A 22,071-nucleotide genomic window follows, 5' to 3' on the forward strand; every position below is an offset into this window, starting at 1 on the left:
TATCCTTCCTTCCTTCTCTCTGTCTTTCCTTTAAAAAAAAAAAAAAAAAAAAAAATAAAGAAGGTAGGATTTAACAAATGAGTATGACTATTAAATCATTACATTCATATTTCTTTCAGTCTTAAGTGTCTTGGAGTAGCTTGAAGAAAAAACCTAAAGTTGTAGAACTGTAACCCATACCAAACTCTGAACTCTGTTCTATACTTACTTGTTACAATGTTGTTTGAAATTTATTGCTTTTTTGTATATACCATTTATTTTACCAGAAAATTGCTTTAAAAATTATAACAATTATGCAATACATTTTTGGCTTAAAGTAACATTTACTGAACTGTTTTCTAAGTATAAAAAACTACATGTTCATAAACTACATGCTATGAACATGTAGCTTTATCGCATCATTTGAATAATACTGAAAATAATACCTATATAGTGTTTATTATGTACCAGGCATTAGTCTAAGCACTTTTCCTATCTCAATTAAATTAATCCTCAAAACAACCCCATGAAGCAGATACATTTTTTACCATCTTCATTTTACAAAGATGAAACTGAGGCAGAGAGAGGTTAGGTAACTCCCCTAAGGTCATGGCTAGCAAAGAGGAGAGCCAGGATTATTTGTATGCATGCAGGCCGGAGTCCTTAGTATTAACCAATATGCTATACCATATATCTAATCACTGCTAATATTTATGGGGAATTTAGTATTTTCCTTCAGGTTGGTAAACAGATGTACACATTTAGAAAATAAAATTGGGTCATATGTTGATGCAAACTAATTTTATTTAAATAATATTTTTAAGCACATTCCAATGTCATCGCAATGCTAAAATAATTGCAATGGCTGTACTCAATTCTATTCTAAATTATTTAATCAAGTCTCTATTGCTGGACAATCAGATCATGTTCAATGTTTTGTATAATAAATAACACTGTAATGAAAAAAAAATCAGTGGGCATGTAAAATTTTGCAGTCACTTTGGAAAACAGTCTGGCATTTCATTTATTTGAAGTTACTATATATGCTCCATCAATTCCACTCCTAGGTATATACCCAAGAGAAGTGAAAACATATATCTACACAAAAACTTGTACATGAAAGTTCATAGCATCATTATTCATAATAGCCAAAAAAGAGAAACAGCCCAAATGTCCATCAACTAATAACTGATGAATGGATAAATAAAATGAAGTATATCCACACAATGGAATATTATTCTGTGATAAAAAGAAATACAGTACTGACACATGATACAACATGAATGAACCTTAATAATTACTGCTTTCATAATCAAAGTTCATTATGCTACTATTATGTTAAATGAAAGAAGCCAATCACAAAAGATCACATATTATGTGATTCCATTTATACCAAACATCTAAGACAAATCTCTAAGATAAATCATACTAATGGCTGCCTAGATCTGCAGAAAGCTGGAGGGAGTTTGGGAATGACTGCTAATGGGTACAAAGTTTCTTTCTGTAGAAATGCTCTACAGTTGATTACAGAGATAGTTGCACAACTCTGTGAATATACTAAAAATCATGGAATTGTACACTTTAAATGGGTGAATAATGCTATATGTATTATATCTAGGTAAAACTGCTTAAAAATCATCAACTAAACATTCAGAGGACTATTAAAAATAGTTTCCTTACTTACATTTAATAAATATTATTATTCTAGCATTTTAGTCATACCTTCTTTTACCTAGTTTTATTATTGAGGGAAAACAAATGTCTCCCTACTGCCTCACTATTTCTATATGGAATTCACCCACAAATATAAACTCCCATGAAACCATAACCAAATGGAAGTAAATTGAGAAACAGTACTACTTTCTGTTTTTATAAACAAGAGCTTGTACTAAATGCCATGGCTTTGTCAATCTACTTTGAGAAAAACACTGTGTAAACTTTGACTTTTAGACATATACATCAATCTATAATCGCCTTGAAATTCTGGCTCATTAGCACCAAAAAGTGATATGTTGCTTTACATTCATGGAAGGAAGATTCAAAAGGTACGCCTTTCAATAGTTCTATGAGGATTAGACTGTCATGGAAAATAAGGTGGCATTCACTCACAGGACCTTCTTTGTTAATACCTTTTCTATGATATTAAACTCAATTCTATAGATTAAAATTATAATTATAGGGATCTAAGGATTAAAATTTTAAAAGATGAATGTTTTTCAACTAACTCTTACTCTTTACCCAGGTTCTAGCCCTTATATTAGAATTCTTAAGTTTGGAAAAGTATATTTTCATGTAGGGCACTTATTGGAAGGGCCCTGTCTCTGAATTTGTCTGGTTTCTTACTTTTTTCCAGCAAAAAACTTTGAATTACCTTTAAACATGACTTGGCCCATAAACCCTAACAACTGGATGAGCTTAGGATTCAGAAGAAGAAACCTGGGGTCTATCATCTTCTAAGAAAGACCAGCCAATTCTAAAATCCACTGGACATTAATTACTAGCAGAACAAGTTAATCAAATTCTTAGAGCCCTTAATATTTATGAAATGGGCACTGAACTGACACAATTGGCCTATGCTCCTATCACCACATATCCCAAAGAAAGTACTCATTTAATCCAAATATCCAGAATCTATCCTTGTCAAGTTAATGGTTGTAATTTTTTTCAGTTTCAAATGCAGGAATCCTACCTTGAGAACTGTATGAAAGCCTGTAGTCACTATGAAATTCCGATGATGCCATGATGAGGCTCAAAATCCAGGTCAGCGTCTTCCACAAAATTTCCATAATTTAGAAGAACTGGATGAATTTTCAGAGGGCTACCTATGTGCTAGCGAGTAAACACCATACCAAAATCGAAACATAACAATTTTGTTACTTTAATATTTCTTGAAAATCAGTTATTAGATGTTCCGCTCTTTAACTGGTACTTTTTTCCAACATCCCATTTTTTCTCCTATATCTGAATTCATTTTCTCAATCCAAAATGAAAAAAAAAATGATGGTGAATTCTTTCATCAATAAAGCATTAGGTTAATAAGTTCCTAAAGTATTGCCATAATTTTCACCTAGAAAAACAAAACAAAAAAATTAAATTAACTGAAACATATCCTGAATCAACAGACTTACTATATATTACTGAATACTTGCTGAAGGACGTAAATGCAAAATACCTTAATATAATTAAATTATATGACTGTTGTTCTTTATAGTCAAAATAAACATTCCCAAGACTAAACACAGAACTAGAAATCTAAATGGTTAGGAGGATAGTGCCAGATCTACTTAATAATCAAAGAAGGAATCAAAATTCCTTCTTAAAAAAACGTTAAGAACACTGAGTGGGTACATGGAGCTAATCTCCTTTTGATAACAATAAAAAGTAAAGAACTGCCTTCATGATCACAGTATGTGACCCCATTCCTTAACATACCTTTTCAATACTCATATGCTCAAATACAAAAATTGTTTTGTTGCTTACGAGGCACATATTTTTTTCTGACAAAGCAGTTCTACAAATACAATGTGATATTTAGCAGCTGCCAGTGAGTACTCAGTAGTATAAACTAAACTTCTGAAAAGTTGAACCATATTTACTGTAACTCTTGAATCCAAAGACAGTTACAACCACCTAGAAGGTAACTGAAGAAAAAGAATTTTAAAAAGAAAACGCATCTAAGCAATCACAACAGGTTTCATGGCCTTGCTCGTGTACTTTCCTTTCCACACACAACCACATTCAGAGTCCATGTATTCACTTTTTATATAAAACCCTATTATATTTAGCCACCTGATTTCTCAGCACACAGAACATTAGAAGAAGAAAATAACAAAGGAACTAGAAACAAGCTCACAGACAGCATAAAAAAGACAAAAAAGGTGGAGGGGGGAACTGAAAAGTAGTTTTGAAAGCCCAAATTATTACAGTTTGGGGTAGAAGCAAATGGCCCTTACATAGTTTAACAGTTCCTATTGTGCGCATAATTGTGTGGTAACTCAACATTTTATATCATAATACTATGCCTCAGTCAGAAACAAAAGGTTAAATTACTTTTATAAGATAAATTACTATTAAGATAGAGAGGTATGCAAAAGATATTAGAAAGATTTTCATCCCAAATCCTTAATATAGATACGGATTATGACATAGAAAATATTCACTATATATTTATTGTTTGAAAAAATGAATGAATGAACGTATGAATGAATTGTGGTTAAAAGAAAATTACTTCAGGCATATAAAAGAATATCTGTAGCTACATGGAATATTTCATTCCCTATGCTACTAGAAATATTGGTTATTACAACATACAAAACAACCACATCATTTTAAAATTCCTTACATCTGCCTCTATAAGCTACTAAACCGCTAAACCTTCAAGAAACTAACTCATTAATGAACAAATATTATCTATGTTTAAAAGATGATATTATACCAACATGGGGATAGAGAAAAGATTAAAACACAATATTTGTCCTTGGAGAGCTCTTATCTAAGTAAGAGAGAAAAACATTCAAAGCATATGGTAGGTAGCAAGTGCAATAATAAAATTATGAAAAGGAATTCTTGGAGATCAGATGAGGGAGATGACTCGTGAGTCAGAGAAGGATATGTCAAGGAAAATTTAAGGGAAAAGCAGCATTTGAGATGGCCCTAGAAGATGGACAGTATTTCACAAGTCAAACTACTAAGGGCAATCTCAATATACAAAGTATAGATGGAAAAAAATGGGAAATTGTAGTAATAGTTGTAACAGTAAATTTTGGTGCTGCACAGAAGAGTAGCAGTTAATATCCAAAAAGGCAGTTAAAGGGCAGACCAAAAATAAAGAGAAATTTAAATATACGTACCTCTCTTAATCCTCAACAGTCTGCAGAAGGCAGGCTCTAAGAGGGTCTCCCAATGATCCTACCTCCTAGTATTTATGGCCTTGTGTGATTCTCTCCCCCTTGCATAATTTGATTCCAACCAATAGAATACCTCAAAATTGAGGGAATGTCATCTCTGTGATTAGATTATGAGAGTTGACTTCTGTCTTCCTAACAGACTCTCTTTCTTGTTGGTTTTGATTAAGCAGTCTGTCATGGAGAAAGTCCCAAGTGGCAAGGAAATAAGAGCAGCCTTCAGACAACAACCAGTATGGAACTGAGGCCTTCAGTGCAATCACTGTAAGGAACTGAATTCTGCCCACCACCATGGGAGTTGGAAGCAGATCCTTCCCTAGTAAAGCCTTCAGAGGAGACACCTTGATTGCAGCATGGTGAGAAACCCTGAAGCCAAGACCCAACTAAGCCATCCCAGACTCCTGACCTAAAAAAACTATGAGATAGTTAAGTGTTGTTTCAAGCCATTACAATTTTGGTAATTTGTAATGAGGAAATTGATAAATAATACAGCCTCCATTCTACAAGATGTAAAGAAGTTGAAGCTCATAGAGGTCACATAGCTAGAAAATGTTAAGAGCCCAGATTCACATGCAAGGCTATCTGTCTCTAAGGTCTAAACTGTTTTTATTATATCACACTTTTAGTTTAGGGCACTTGGACATATATTCAGTAGCAAATGCAGACAACTGGTGTCAAATGATATTCATAAATGGTCAATATGAATAGTTTCCAGCAATTTTACACACAGTGACTTTCATCTTAAAATTACTTCTAGAGTGATTTAGGAAAGATAACAGTTATAATATATCCCTTTCTCAAGCAAAAATCTGTAAAGAGATTATCACATCATTATTCAATAACAGTAATGAAAATAACCATATTTTCTTAGTTCCTGAAATACTTGTTGACAATCTCCAGACTCCAAACCTTCCCATCAGATATTAAAGTATAACTGTTGCTTCGTGACTGTTGATTTTTTCAAATCACTAGTTTTTTGTGTAATAGTGCCTAACATCAAATGAGTACTTCAGATTCTTTAAGATTTAACATTCCCTTAGAGACATTTAAATTAAAACATTTGAATTAATTTTCTAGTAATGATGATAGATTTGTACAGAATTATTTGTCTTTTTTCCTAGGCTTTGAAACGAATGACACAAAATTACAATATAGAGTAATATAGGATGTGTTTAGAGAACAACTATTTTCTCCCAAGAAATTTCCTGGTCTTCACAGTTTGGCAACCTGCACTCTACTCTTCCCCTTACTAGCACCCAAGTTAACTAAGCTAGTAGCATTAGGAGACAATGTAATATGTAACTACTTGGCCATAAGTAGACGAACATTGACTTAGCACTCCTAGTAGACCGGGCACTGATGCATAGTAGAAAAAGCAGGAGTTCTGAAGTCAAACAAACCAGAGTTACTGTCTTGTTTCTACTATTAGCTACATTATCTGGTACATGGGCACTCAATAAATTCAAATTTCTTTGTACTATATCATCCTTTCCTTCATCATTCCCTACTTCCTCTCAAGTGTATAGTGTCTACTGAAAGAATTTAACGGTGAGCTCCAGCTCAACTAAAATCAATAACCACTAGCATATCTAACATCTCTTAGATACCGATACAATAAAAATAAAAGAGTTAATCTAATTTTTCTGACATTAACTGGAGAGATTAATCTGGACACCATTAACAAATATATATAGACAATGACTTTCCAGGTATAGTTTCCAAGGTTCAACTGACATTAAAATATTAGATAATTTTCCAGAAATTATAATGCATTAACTCTTCAAGTTGGAGAGCAGAAGCATTACAATGTTGTGGTAAGAACAAAGGCTTTGAATTCACAAGTTACTTAACCTCTCTGAATTTGTTTCCACACCTATAAAATCATGATGATATAGAATCTAGGGGGTGATTATGATTACTGAATAATCATACAGATATTTCCTTTTTACTTTCTGGTATATTAGAGCAGCCAGAGGGAAATATCTGAAATCTGTGAACTGTAATGCAGCTGCCTTGCTCTCAGATAATGATTGTATAGCCTTTATCTTGTACCCTTGTGGTTGTAAAAACCTTGTGATTGACCCTCACTTGTAGCCATTTTATCCAGGTTATCAGCTTTAGAGTCTTATGATTACTAAAGACAGCCCCTAATGTTTATTAATGTAAGTCAGTCCAGAGAGACCCCACCCCAATTCCAAAGCTTTCTCGATAGAGCTGGATCTAAGCAAAATGCACCAGCCTAACATGGGCAGTGGCTTAAACTTTAACCTATAAGTGACCTACATCTCATTATAATACTAAAATTATGGCCATCATCATATTAAGGCTACCAGTTTCTCATATAGGTTCTGTGACTAAGCACGTAATAAATCTGCACATGCTCAATAATTAGATCACCTTTAATTATATCATCTGGAGTCATTGTGCACATTATCCTGAAACCTGACCATATTTTTTTTAAGCTTACATATACAATTTTATATTATAAAACAATGTCATAAAATTATATACAAACTAGCATATTTCTTATATTTACTTTGACAGTAAATTTTTTATCCTTACTTTTATTTATTTTTTTATCATGTCAATACCCTGGATAAAAGGAGCATCAGACACAAGGTTTTCAGAATCACAGTCACACTGTAAAAGCTATATTATTGAGGATGCAACGGTAGTTCAGTGGTAGAATTCTCGCCTGCCATGCGGGAGGACCAGGGTTTGATTCATGGCCCATGCACTTCCCAAAAAAGCAAACAAGCAAGCAAATCAAAAACAAACAAAAATTCAACAAATAGTGCTGCAATAACAGGATACTCACATGGAAAAATAATGAAATGTAACCCTGCCATACAGCATATTAATAAAAAAGCTGTATTGTTATAAAGTCGTCTTCAAGAATCAAGGCTACTGGAACACAGTTTAGCAGCTTCAGGTACCTACTTCTAGCCACTCCAATACACCATTAACTAAAAAGGGATATCTATTTAATGCATAAGAATAACGTCCAGGATAACCTCCAGACTGTTTGAAATCTCTCAGTTACTGAGACTTTATTTTGTCTCATTTCTCTCATCCCCCTTTTGGTCAAGAAGGCTTTCTCATTCACATCATGCTGGCCCCCAGCTCATTCCACATTGCGAGGGAGATTTACACCCCTGGGAGTCATGTTCCCCATCAGGGGTAGGGTAGTGAGTTCACCTGCCAAGTTGACTTAGAGAGAGAAGCCACATCTGAGCAACAAAAGAGGTTCTCTGGGGGTGACTCTTAGGCATTATTATCAGTAGGCTTAGCCTCTCCTTTGCAGGAATATGCTTCACAGGGGTGAGCCCCAAGATTGAAGGCTTAGCCTATTGAATTGATTGTCTTCACTGCTTGGAAGAATATCAGAAATTCCCCAGGTGGGGAAGGTGAATATTTCCTATGTTCTCCTGAGTCCCCAAGGGAACTGTGCAAAATACTTTTTTATTCTGTGCCCAAATTACTCTGGGATATGTCACGGCATCATACTAACCTGTACAAATCAACAAGATCTCAGACCCTCTTTTAGATTCTGGGTAATTATAGTGTTCAAGTAACTGGCCATACATTAAATTAAAGAATGTGCTACCCAAAATATAAATTTGCACCAAATAAACATCTCTCCCTTTGGTCTCCCACAGAAGTTGAAGTTTGAAAATGTGGGCCATATCATATCATCCTTTACCCAGTATTCTGATTTATCTTAGTCCAATCCAGATTAGCTTCATCCATATCTGTAGATGAAGTCTGATCTCTTTTTCAACAGTTAAGCTTTTTTTTAACAGTTGCTGAATGGGGTAATCCTGACTTTCACAGCTTCAGTGTTCTAACTCTGAGTCTCATGTGTCACCTAAATACCCAAAGTTTCAGGGAACAACCAGGTAAAATCTGACCATCTTTTGACACTATAAAACCATCAGAGTTACCGCACTTCAGAGAGACAGATTTTTAGGCCAGTAGGCCATCTGACTTCCTACTTCTCACCTAGCAATCAACTCTTTCTCTCTTTGAAACCCTGGTGCCTCAGGATTTGGTCATTTTGAGCGCATCAGGAAGAGAATCAACCATTTTGATGGGTAGCAATAATGATATCTATCTTACAAAGACTTTGAGAGAGACATTAAATTAGAATATTCATGACATAAAGTGTCTGCACATGTTAACGGCTGAATAAATGTTACTTCCCCTCCCCTGGTTACCTAGTTCATCACTTTTCAAAGACCTTCACTCAATAATAGTTTCACATTTCTCCCACCGTCAAAATGTGAAATAGTTGGAAATGATGACATAAATCCATCAATTAGGTTATACTGTCTTTTAAAATAAACAGTAAGGAACTTAGGTCATGATAACTTTGCTTCCAACTATTTTAAATTTGAAAGAGTCGAGAGGTCATTCTGGAGATTATTCTAATGCATATAAATATCCCTTTTTAGTTTTTAGTGTATTAGAATAGCTGGAAGAAAATATCTAAGCTGTTGAACTACATACCAGTAGCCTTGATTCTTGAAGATGACTCTATAACTATATAGCTCTTACAATATGACCATGTGATTGTGAAAACCTTGTGGCTGACACTTATTTTATCCAGTGTATGGACAAATGAGGGAAAAAATAAGGACAAAAAAATAAATAAATAATGGGGGGCGGTAAGGGGTATGGTATGTTTTGAGTGTTCTTTTCATTTTAATTTTTATATGGTTTTTTTTTGAGTAATGAAAATGTTCAAATGTTGACTGTGGTGATGAATGTACAACTATATGATGATAGTGTAAACCACTGAATGTACACTTTGGATGATTACATGGTATTTCAATAAAATTGCATTAAAAAAAAAAAAGTTAAAGAAAAAAGGGTCCCAACCAATGGTGCCAGCTCTCCCTGCTACAGCTCCAAGGGATGTCTCAAAATCACAAAAAAAAAAAAAAAAAAAAAAAAAAAAAAAAAAATTGTCCAAGCCCTATTAAGCACTGCTGTCTACCAGCATGCCGAGGCCCTAGGACTGAGATCTCCTATACCAGGATCACTCCCTAATGATCCTACAAGCGTCAGTCTAGTGGAAACCAACACGAACCCCAAGGAGGTCAATTGGGACATTCTAAAGAAAGAGATGGGCAAGTCTGGCCTAGTGTGGGAAACACATCTTCCCATGACCATGCAATCACCACATAAATTCAAGCAGGGCTCCCCCGCACCAAAGGGATTCTAAATGGGAAACTGGAACTCAAAGTTTTACCTGATTGGATATTCAAGCCATTCTTAAAGATTTTGTAAGGGACAAGGAAAAATGGGCGGATTTGTTGCTAAGCATTTTTAATATGCGGTCCAAGTTGCCACTTTTATCCCAGAAAATGAGGCAATTGGCCTGTGTTGCCAGAGACTCCAAGCCCCTCCCCTAATGACAAAAATTTAAAATAAATGTAAAAATTTTGAAACAGAATCAAAAACTTCCATTTTACTTTTATTCTAGATATGCTTTTTTCCTTAATACAAATACTTCAGCCAGTCAAGTTAAGGGATCATTTACCTGCTTCCATGGATCAAAGCTACACTAGCTAATTAGCAACAAGATCAGACAACTTGCAGTACACTGATTCTCTCAGTAGTCTGCCTCGGTTAAAGCCCACCTTACTTGATTTCTTCCTCTTACTAAGCATCTTCACTTTCCACGCAAGTGATGTGACAGTAGCCGAGGTAATACTCTCCTCCCATGAACTACCATGGAACTAAAAAACATTTATAATGTTCTTCTTAACCTCTTTCATCCATCTTAACTCTGATTATTTATTTGAAGGCCAATTTGGTCTCCAAGGAGGAAGTAACAATACCATGTTCCCTTCAGGTATGTAATTTTTATATGTGGGAACGAGTTTCTCATTTGACTTTCCATTTATTATCTCAACAAATATTTTTCGTTACCTATTATTTGTCAAGGACACAACTAGACTGTAAGTACAAAGGTTTCCAGGTCATTTATAAATTTTATGAGATTGGGTCCCAAAGAAAAGGTATAATTAAACACATAAATTAGTCAAAACTTATCTCGCAAGAAAAGCAAATGAGCCCAAAGCAAAAATACTGAATATTATATTACAAATTCAAGCCCCCAATTACATACAGCCCCGAACTTTTTTTTCCAGATGAAAAGGTTATCGGTATCAAAACATCTTTCTGAAAAACAGAAACAACACCTTTTTCTCTTGAAATTAGCTCAAAATGTTAATAATCAACCACAGCTTTTGGTAGAACTAAGTGAGCTGTCCACTTCTCCTCTCCCCTCCACCCCCCAAATATTTCAAAGAATATGCTGCTAACTTTCTAGAGTTAACTCTCTTTATTCTCTCAATAAAGTCACAAACAGGTGAGACTTGACATAGAGGCTCATTCTTAACCACTTGTAGCTACTGGTGGTTGCTAAGGAAATGAGTAGAGAGTGGTAAAAGTTGACAAGTGCAGGAATTAATATTACAGGTATTGGAGAAGACATGAAAAGCAATACAATATTTCTAGTCTTGAGATTAGAGATGATTCTCCCTGGGAATTACAGAAACATCACTACCACTACACAGATTTCATTTGGCACCATTTATGGCAAATGAATGAATGTTATTGTTGAAGTCAATTTATTTACCTCTATTTACAATTCTTAAACCATCCAAAACACCAATGATCACATTTAAGTACTAAATTAAGATAATCCAGGAGTGCTGTTACCACCTTGGTGAGACACAGGAAAACAATTATCTCCAAAATAATTCTCTTAATTTCCTTCAACTACCATTAGTCTTGTTTCTTTCTTTCCCTGCCCTGAACTCTGAGGACTGTCATTCCTCCATTTAAAAGTTTCGGTCTCGTCAGCACAAGCAAACAAAAAATTTTTTAAAAAGCAAAAAAAAAAAAAAAAATTACTCTAAGAAATCTAAACGTTAAAGAATATGTTGAAAATCACACTTTCTTTTTTAAAAGTTTCAAGCAACGATTCACTTTCTCCTTTCCTCCCTCGCCTTGCACACAGCCGCCCCCGCCCACCCCCTACCTCCCCCCACCTCACTTCGCCCAGACAGAGGGTAACCAGGCAGTCTGAGCTGCCCTGGTTGAGTTGATCCTAAAGTTAACATTCAGCAGCCCATTTCCAGACAGCAGCGCTAAATCTATTTGGATAAAACGCGTGTGACCCAGACAGTTGGCATTTGGCCCAAACGCGTTGCACCGGCAGCTCAAATAAAAACAAGAGTAAGAAACTCACTCTCTTGTTCCTTCAGTGCGCTGTCTCACTCTCTCGCTCTCTTTGCCTCTAGCACAACAATGAAAGAAATTACCAAAGACAAGAATTGTAGTACACATTATCAAAAGACGGCTTTCCAATACCCCTCCAGCACTCTCGCCCTCCTCCCCCCTCCCCCCTCCCCCGCCAATCCCTGAACTTTGTCCCATACCCCATATATACAGACATACCCCGATAAACAAGGCTCCGGAGGGTTATGAGTCTAGTACGTCCCAAGTGGCCAAAAGTAAATCAAAAACACACGCTTCCATCTCTTTGATTAGCCTATTAAGAGCTTTACATATCCTAGAGCATCGGGGCTAAAGCTAGCACATTAATCCTACCCTCTGAGCCCAGGCATAAAATATGCACTTGTCTGACTATTTAAGACAGTGACATGAAACCGTAAAATACACGAGACTTTTCTTTAAGAAAACTGGGAATCGGTTTAAAATACATCATTATTTTTTCCCGATTACTATCTGGTGATTAGTTAAAAGATTACAATAATCATACTCAAGTCATGCTTCACAAAACATGTACATTCATATAATAAATGCATATATTTTGCATCATAAAATATTTGCAAGCCCCAGAATTCCCCAACCCCCGACTAGTCTGGAGTTTAAAAGATTTCTATCTGTAAAATGAGTTCAGTCAAGCTCACTCATTGCTATAAACACACACACACACAGTAAAAAAGTTTTCTACGCGTTATTCGGAAGACAAGCAAAACACAAATTTAAAAAAGGTTCATTGACTATTGTGAAGTCTTCCTTACCGTTTTCATCTTCAAATTCTGATAAAAAGTAAGTTTCAAACAATAGAGATTGCACTGGACGACTCACGTACTCCCTCTCCTCTCTGCCTTTTTTTTTCTTTTTTTCTTTTTCTTTCTTTTTTTTTTTTTTTTTTTTTTTCTTTTTGCCCCCCTTTGCAAAGCCACACCAGCCAGTTATTCTGCAGCCAGAATAAAATCCTATAGTCTGGCTAACCCCGGCTTTAGAGAACGGACTTTCCGATTTGGCAGAAAAAGAGATGCCTTCAATACATTCAGGCTATCACCCTGAGATGCTGCCTTTGTAAACCCCCTTTCTCTCCGCCCCCGCTCCCCCCTCAAAAAAAAAAAAAAGGAAAGGAAAAAAGAAAGCAAGGAAGGAAAACAAACTTATTGGGGGTGGAAGTGGTGCCCTCTCTGCCTGGACAGCTTAGTGCCTTTGCTATGCAAATAACATGTGAAGAGCATCAAAAGGTTTCAGAGAAAAGAAGACAAGAGGAGCAGGAAGGGCAGGAGATTTTGTTGAAGTAGCTCTAGATCTCACTACCGGCCCCCAGCCAACTTGAATTGCGGCAGGAGAAAATTTTGGCAGCTTTTCCTCGGAGGCAGAGCACACTGACGTCAGTCTGCAGATGTGCCTGGGCTGCGTCGGGTTGCGCATGTGTCCTAGGTCGTCACGTGGAGGGGGAGGGGAGGTAGAGGTACAATCGGGGTAACTAGCCACCAGCCATTCAGAAGGGTTGAGACAATGTCAACTTTTCCACCCTGTGAATGAGAGAAATTCTGGCCCATCTAACCTTTCTCCCTCATCCCACTCCACCTCTCTTCCTCCTCCTCTTTCAGAAATTCTAGCCTGATTTGTTATTAGTTGTTTCATGAAAAAGGAAGGCGGGGTAGGATGAATTAATCTAGATGGACTAATGTCACTGGTAAGGTCACCAGTGTCATTCTTTATATATATATATATATATATATATATATATATATATATATTCGCACAATAAAGATGTTAAAAATTGCTGATGAGCAGTATCTTTGAGGAAACAGCAAACTAAGATCAGTGGAGCAGACAGATTTCAAGACTCGGTAGCAACATATGTGTACAAAACGTGTGTGTTATATATACCTTAACAAGTAAGTCTGTCACCAGAAGGGAAAGTCAGCTAAAGTAAACTAAGACGGGCACATTTTCCAGCTGATTATTGACTTCAGTTTATGTGGGGCTTTAAAAGAAAAAAAAAGTGGGGGAGGAGGAAGTGGGGGAAGAGAGAGAAGTTTGCATTATTTCCAGATGAGGGTGAGACTGGATGGTGTTTTAAAGTGCAACCGGGGAAAGCTACAAGTGGAGTGTATTTTTTTTAAGTCAGTACATTGAATAAAACCTCAATGACTGCCCAAATGAAAATAAAGTCGAAGACAGACCCTAAAAGGGAGTGGGGGGGGACAGGAACCCTGCTGCGATCTCAAGATAAACAAACAAAACCTCAAAACTGGCTCTTCAAGCTCCTCAATCCCTCTCACCGCCCCCCACCGCCCCCCGCCCCTCCTCTTACACACCAGCTGCCAGTCCAGACTTTAAGGAGAAAATACTGCTACAACGTAGCACTTTCACTTTCATACGCTGGGAGAAAACCACCCGCGTTAAACTGGGTGAAAATACCCGAATCTGTTTTCCATATCCTAAGCAAACAAAGTCTGGCACACAAATCGGAAACAGGAAAAAATATGAAAATAGCTCAGCACTATGCAGCGGTGTAATCTGCTGCATCATTTAGCTATCTCTAAAGTTGAGTGTAGGGCAGGGAGCAGTTTAGGAGTTTTCGAGGTCGAAGGGAGGGGTGAAAGGGGAAGGAAGAGGGAGGAATTGACGCCTAGAAAATTCCAATCCTTAGTTATCGCCAAGTCGATTACCGATGGGTAGAACGAGAAAGAGGAATTGGACCTGAGGGAAGACCAGCTCTAAAGTTTCAAACTTCTGCTAACATTGTTGCCCATTTAATTTTTTTTTTTCATCCTACGCCGGAGGTAGTAGGTGTAATTCTTCTGGTGAATTCATGAATAGTTGGCTAGAAGTAGGCATGAATCAGACTGAGAACGTCCAAGAATATAGTTATTTCAATTCTTCTTCGAGGGTTGAAAGGGAAAGCATCTGTCCACAGAGTCAATAGTACTCATCTTGACCTTAATCAATAGTATTTGGCTCAGTGCCATTTGAAGCGTAGAAATACGTCTTGCGGTTGGCATTGACAATTTAAAAACGATGATTCGTATGACAGCAAATTTTATATAAATTATTGCATTAAAATACATGAGGTGATTAAACACCAAAATTGTAAACACCAAAAATAAGAGTGGGCACAAAGTTGTTTTTGTACTAAATCAACCCCTTAAATAGTTGGCAAACCTTAAACTTCCTTAATTCTTCAGGTAGTGGTAGTAGATAGAGGCAGCCAACACTACAACCTAAAATTAAAGTTGGGAAGTAATCATTTTTATTAGCTATCTTCTATAGCTTATATAGTTTTTACCCTCAACCAAGATAAAAGCCCAAGGAAGTAGCTGTAAAGGAAAGAAGCTTATTCAGTGAAAGGTGAACTTTGAGTATTTACTTATTCAAAGAGTGCCATCCTGTGTCTAAACAGAGTAACGAAAATTTTCTAACATTCCTTTTCCCTCCAAATGAGAAAAGGAGAAGTGAAATAAAAGTGAAGATAGAGTAAGGGTATGAAAAATACTATGAGTGAGAACTGATGAAACGTCAATTTAAATATTTCTATATTTAAAGGTTTATTATGGAAAATGTCGAACATTTAGAAAAGTAGAAAAATAGTATAATAAACTCCAAAGTAGCCATTACCAATTTTCAACAAATACCATTTCTTAACCAATCTTTTTTTTTCTTTTTCTTCTTCTTAAAACTTTGTGTTGGGGTAACGTACTTACAACATAAAATTTCCTGTTTTACTCACTTTCAAGAATACAATTCAATGGTATCAATTACATTCACAGTATTATGCTACGATCACCACTACTAAAACTTTTCAACACCCCAAATAGAAACCTCAAACTCGTTAAGCAGTAACTTCCCTATCCCCCTCCCATCTACACCCCACCAGACACACCTGTAATCTACCTTTGTCTCTATGAATTTCCATATTCTAGATATTTCATATACGTGGAATCATGGAATATTTGTCCTTTTGTGTCTGGCTCATTACCCGCGACATGATATCTTCCAAGTTCAGCCACATTATAGCATGTACAGCACTTGATTACCTTTTATGGCTGAATAATATTTCATTGTCTATATACACATTTTGTTTTTCCATTCATCTGTTGTATTTCTTCCATCTTTTGGCTATCGTGAATATAATCCTGCTACGTACACTGGTGTACAACTATCTGTCCAAGCCCCACATTTTAATTCTTTATGTTATATACGTAAGAGTGGAATTGCTGGCTCATATGGTTATTCTATATTTAGCTTTCTGAGTAACCACTAAACAGTTTTCAATAGATGTTGCACTGTTTTACATTCCCACCAACAATGTACAAGGGTTCCTATTTCTCAACATTCTCACCAACACTCGTTATTTCGTATTAAAAACAAAAAAGCAGCCTAATGGGTATAAAGTGGTATCTCATTGCGGTTTTGATTTGCTTTTCCCTTATAGCTGATGATGTTGAGCATCTTTTCATATGTTATTGGCTGTTCTTATATCTTCTTTGGAGAAATGTCTATTCAAGTTCTTCGCCCATTTTTAAATTGAGTTGTTTTTCTTTCTGTTGTTGAGTTGTAGGAATTCTTTATATATTCTATATATTAAACCCTTATCAGATACACAGCCTCCAACAATTTTCTCCCATTTTGTAGGTTGTCTTTTCAATGCAAAAACAGTTTTAAGTCCAATTTATCCATTTTTTTCTTTTGTTGCTCAAGCTTTTGGTGTAGTACCTAAAAATCTTGTATGAAATCTTGAAGATATTCCCCTGTTTTTTTCTAAGAGTTTTATAGTATTAGCTCTTATATTTAAGTCATTAATGCATTTTGAGTTGCTTTTTGTATATAGTGTGAAGGAGGGAATTACATTCATTCTTATACATGAGGATATCCAGTTTTTGTAACGCAATTTGTTGAACACACTATTCTTGCCCTTATTGAGAGGACTTGACCCCCTTGTCAAATATCAATTGGTCATCAACATGTGGGTTTATTTCCATGCTCTCAATTCTATTCCATTTGTTTATACATATGTCCTTGTGCCGATACCATACTGTTTTGATTACTGTACCTTCATAATAAGTTTTGAAATTGGAAACTGTGAGTCCTCAAACTTTTTTTTTCCAAGATGGGATTTGGCTGTTCAGGGTCCTTTGCTTTCCATATGATTTTTACAATTAGCTGATTAGCTTTCCCATTTCTGCAAAGAAGGCTATTGGAAACTTGATCTATACTGCGTTGAATATGGAGATCACATTGGGTAGTACTGACACCTTAATAATATTAAATATTCCAATCTATGAAAACAGGATATCTTTCCATTTATTTAGGTATTCCATAACCTCTTTCAGCAATGTCTTGTAGTTTTCCTCACGACAAATCTGGTTTCATCTTTATCACCGTTTTCTTGCTCTACCCTCACTGGATTATTTTGAAGCCAATCTCATTAAGTATTGCTTGTATATCTAAAATATAAGGACTCAGATATATTTATAACCACTACTGCACCATTTGCACTCTGAAAACATTGATATTCCTAGTTTCATCAAATACCTGTGTTCAGATTTCTCCAATTGCAAATAAATGCTTTTTAAAAAAACCTTCTATTTATTGGAATTAGGGTCTGGTCTACTTTAAGCTGCTGGAATGCAACATACCTGAAACAGAATGGCTTTTAAAAAGGGGAATTTATTAAGTTGCAAGTTTACAGTTTTAAGGTCTTGAAAATGTCATAACTAAGGCATTCAGGGAAAAATACCTTGATTCAAGAAAGGCCAGAACACCTCTGTCAGCTGAAAAGGCAACATCAGCTAGCTTTCTCTCCCAGCTTCTTGCTTCATGAAGCTCCTCCAGGGGCGTTTTCCTGCTTCATCTCCAAAAGTCTCTGACTCTGTGGGCTCTGGTGGCTCTAAAGCTTTCTGCAAAATAGTCCCCTCTTAAAGAGCTCCAGTAAGCAACCCCACCTTGAATGGATGGAGACACATCTCTATGGAAACCATCCAATCAAAAGGTACCACCCACAACTGGGTGAACCACATCTCCACAGAAACAATGAAAACTGTCCCACCCAGCAATATTGAATGAGGATTAAAGGACATGGCTTTTCTGGGGTACACAACAGAGTCAAACCAGCACAGAATCCTTATATTGCAGGAAGATGATCTATCTCTAAAGATTCACTTTTAAGTAAACTTTTCATTCAAATAGAACATACATGCATAAAAATGCATAAATACATAGATGGCTACATGATAAGTATTCAGTAAACAAGTTTTATAAAGTAAACTTATCCATGTAACCACCAATCTTTTATGTCTCTTCCCTCTCCCACTTTTTTTTAATTTGTTTGTTTTTGGCATACTTTTATTTTTTATGATAGGTTTTAATTTTAGTGTAGGTTTTAAGATTACAGAAAAATTGCACAGAAAGTAGAGTTTCATATACACAACCTCATTCATATACACAGATTTTCCTATTGTTAGCAACTAATGTAGTTGATAAACCAATATTGATACATTATTATTAAAGTCCATAGTTTACATAAGGTTCACTCTGTGTTGTACAGTTTTATGGGTTTTGACAAATGCATAATATCATGCATTTATCATCATGGTATCATAATAATAGTTTCAATGCCCTGTGTTCCATCTGCTCATCACATCCCAACCTCCCCCTGAATCTGACAAATATTGACCTTTTGCCTTTCCCAGGAAGTCAAATAGCTGGAAGCCTACAGTATCAGTATGTAGCCTTTCACACTGCTTTCTTTCACTCTGTAATTTGCATTTAGGTTTCTTCCATGCTTTTTCATGGCCTTATAGTTCATTTCATTTTATCAAGGAAAAATAATCCATTGTATTAATGTAGTATAATTTGTTCATCCATTCATCTATGGAAGGACATCTTGACTGCTTCCAATTTTGGCAATTATGAATTAAGCTGTTATAAACAGTCATATGTAGATTTTTTTGTGGGCATGTTTTCAACTCATCTGGGTATATTTCTAGGAGTACAATTGCTGGATACTATGGGAAGTCTCTGTTCAACTATTTAAGAAACCGTCCAACAGTCTTCCACAGTGACTGTACCATTTTGAATACCCACCAGCAATGAACAAGAGTTCCTGTTGCTCCACATTCACCAACATTTGCTGTTGTCTGTGTTTTGAATTTTAGTCATTCTAATAGGTATATAGTGGTATCACATTGTCGTTTTAATTTTCAATTCCCTAATGACTTAAATGTTGAGGATGCTTAATTTGCTTGCTTGCTATCTGTATATCTACATACATGCCCCCAGCACTTCCCCCTCAACCATACTCACATTCAGTTTTGTTAAGTGTACTTATATTTTTGTGGTACAATCAGATAGTATTGTGCCATCCGTTTCTGAATTTTTATACTCAGTCCTGTTGCACATACTGTAATTCTTTAGCACCAAATGCCCAACCACTACCTTCTTTCTCTCTCCTATCAACTTATGTTCTTAACTTTAAAAGTTCACTCATTAATGTTAGTTCATATTAGTGAGACCATACAGCATTTGTCTTTTTGTTTCTGGCTAATTTCCCTCAGCATAATGTGCTTAAGGTTCATTCACGTTGTTACATGCTTCATGACTTTATTCTGTCTTGCAGCTGTGTAATATTCCATCATATGTACATGACACAGCTTGTTTAGCCACTCATACATTGATGAACATTTGGACTGTTTCTATCTTTTGGCAACCATAAATAATGCTGGTACAAACATTACTATGCAAACGCTTGTTTGTGTCCTTGCCTTCAGTTCCTCTATACCTAGTAATGATATTGATGGATCATATGGCAATTCTATACTTAGTTTGCTGAGGAAGCGCGAAACTGACTTCCAGAGAAGTTGCACCATTTTACATTCCCAACAATAGTGGATAAGTGCACCTCTTTCCACATCCTCTCCAGCACTGGTTGTTCTCTGTTTGCTTGTTTGTTTTTGATAATGGCCATTCTAATGGGCATGAGATGATATCTCACTGTGGTTTTGATTTGCATTTCCCTAATAGCCAGGGAAGTTGAACATCATTTCATATGCCTTTTAGACATTTGTATTTTCTCTTTTGAAGAGTGTCTGCTCATGTCTTTTGCCCATTTTGAAATTGGGTTGTTTGTCTCTGTTGTTGAGTTGAAGAATCTCTTTTTATGTTCTGGATATTAAACCCTTATCTCATATGTGGTTTCCAAATATTGTCTCCCGTTGCAAAAGCTGCCTTTTTATTTTTCTGACAAAGATCTTTGATGCACAAGTGTTTAATCCTGAGGAGATCCCATTTATCTATTTCTTTTTTCATTGTTCATGCTGAAGGATAAAGTCTAGGAAAACACCAACAACCACAAAATTTATAAGATATTTCCCTACATTTTCTTCTAAAAGTTTTATGGTCTTAGCTGTAACGTTTATGACTTTGATCAATTCTGAGCTAGTTTTTGTATAGGATGTGAGATATGGATCCTCTTCCATTTTTTTTGCATATGGATATCCAGTTCTCCACACACCATTTATTGAAGAGGCTGCTCTGTCCCAGGTGAGTCAGCTTGACTGCCTTATCAAAGATCAATTGTTCACAGATAAGAGGATCTATTTCTGAACACTCAAGTCTATTCCAGCGGTCAGGATATCTATCTTTATGCCAGTACCATGCTGTTTTGACCATTGTAGCTTCTTAATATGCTTAAAGTCAGATAGTGTGAGACCTCCCACTTCATTTTTTGTTCTGAAGATCTTTTTAGCTCTTTGGGGCACCCTGCCTTCTGAATAAATTTGGTTATTAGTTTTTCTATTTCTGCAAAGAGAGTTGTTGGGATTTTAATCAGTATTGTATTGAATCTATAAGTCGATTTGGGTAGAATTGACATCTTAACTATATTTAGTCTTCCAATCCATGAACATGGTATGCCCTTCCATTTTTTTTAGGTCTTCCACGATTTATATTAGCAATTTCTTGTAGGTTTTGGTGTACAGGTCTTTTTTGTCCTTATTCCTAAATATTTATATATAAAAATATAAAAATATATAAAATATATAAATTTTTTCCTAAATATTTTATTCTTTTGGTCGCTATTGTAAATGGATTTTTTTCTTGATTTCCTCCTGAGGTTGCTCATTACAGTGTATAGAAACACTACGGGCTTTTGGGTGTTGATCTTGTACCCTGCCACTTTTCTACACTCATTTATTAGCTCTAGAGGTTTTCCTGTAGATTTTGTGGGATTTTCATCAAATAATATCATGACATCTGCAGACACTGAGAGTTTTGCTTCTTTCTTTTCAATATAGATGCCTTTTAATTTCTTTTTCTTGTCTAATTGCTCTGGCTAGAACTTCCAGCACAATGTTGAATAAGAAGGGTGACAGTGGGCATCCTTGTCTTGTTCCTGACCTTAGAGGGAAAGCTTTCAGTCTTTCCCCCATTGAGGATGGCATTAGCTGTGGATTTTTCATATATTCCCTTTATCATGTTGAGGAAGCTCCCTTCTATTCCTATCCTTTGAACTGTTTTCATCAAGAAAGGATGTTGAATTTTATCAAATGCCTTTTCTGCATCAATCGAGATGAACATGTGGTTTTTCTGCTTTGACTTACTGATATGGTGTATTATAATAATTGATTTTCTTGTGTTGAACCAGCCCTGCAAACCTGGTTCAACACAAGAATATGTGTATAATTCTTCTGATATACTACTGGATTCGATTTGCAGGAATTTTGTTGGGATTTTTGCATCTATATTCATTCAAACGATTGGTGTATCTTTGTCTGACTTTGGCATTAGGGTGATGTTGGCTTCTAGAATGAGCTAGGTAGCTTTCCCTCCTCTTCAATTTTTTTTAAGAGTTGGAGCAGGATTAGTACTAATTCTTTCTTGAATGCTTGGT

General features: G+C 35.8%; 2 protein-coding genes across 2 annotated transcripts in view; both read right to left on the reverse strand.

Moving 5' to 3' along the window:
- The window catches only part of ADAMTS6 (ADAM metallopeptidase with thrombospondin type 1 motif 6), a 361,538-nt gene extending 358,757 nt beyond the window's left edge, over window positions 1-2,781 (reverse strand). The window contains exon 1 of the mRNA XM_077117302.1: window positions 2,669-2,781. Within this exon, the coding sequence (XP_076973417.1) occupies window positions 2,669-2,765 (97 nt within the window). The 5' untranslated portion in view covers window positions 2,766-2,781. The remainder of the gene's footprint in view (window positions 1-2,668) is intronic.
- Window positions 2,782-2,976: 195 nt separating this feature from the next.
- Window positions 2,977-22,071, reverse strand: part of CENPK (centromere protein K) — a 161,451-nt gene continuing 142,356 nt past the window's right edge. The window contains exon 10 of the mRNA XM_077117313.1: window positions 2,977-3,046. Within this exon, the coding sequence (XP_076973428.1) occupies window positions 3,023-3,046 (24 nt within the window). The 3' untranslated portion in view covers window positions 2,977-3,022. The remainder of the gene's footprint in view (window positions 3,047-22,071) is intronic.

This window comes from Tamandua tetradactyla, chromosome 9 (assembly GCF_023851605.1).
Source record: "Tamandua tetradactyla isolate mTamTet1 chromosome 9, mTamTet1.pri, whole genome shotgun sequence".
Classification (NCBI taxonomy): domain Eukaryota; kingdom Metazoa; phylum Chordata; class Mammalia; order Pilosa; family Myrmecophagidae; genus Tamandua; species Tamandua tetradactyla.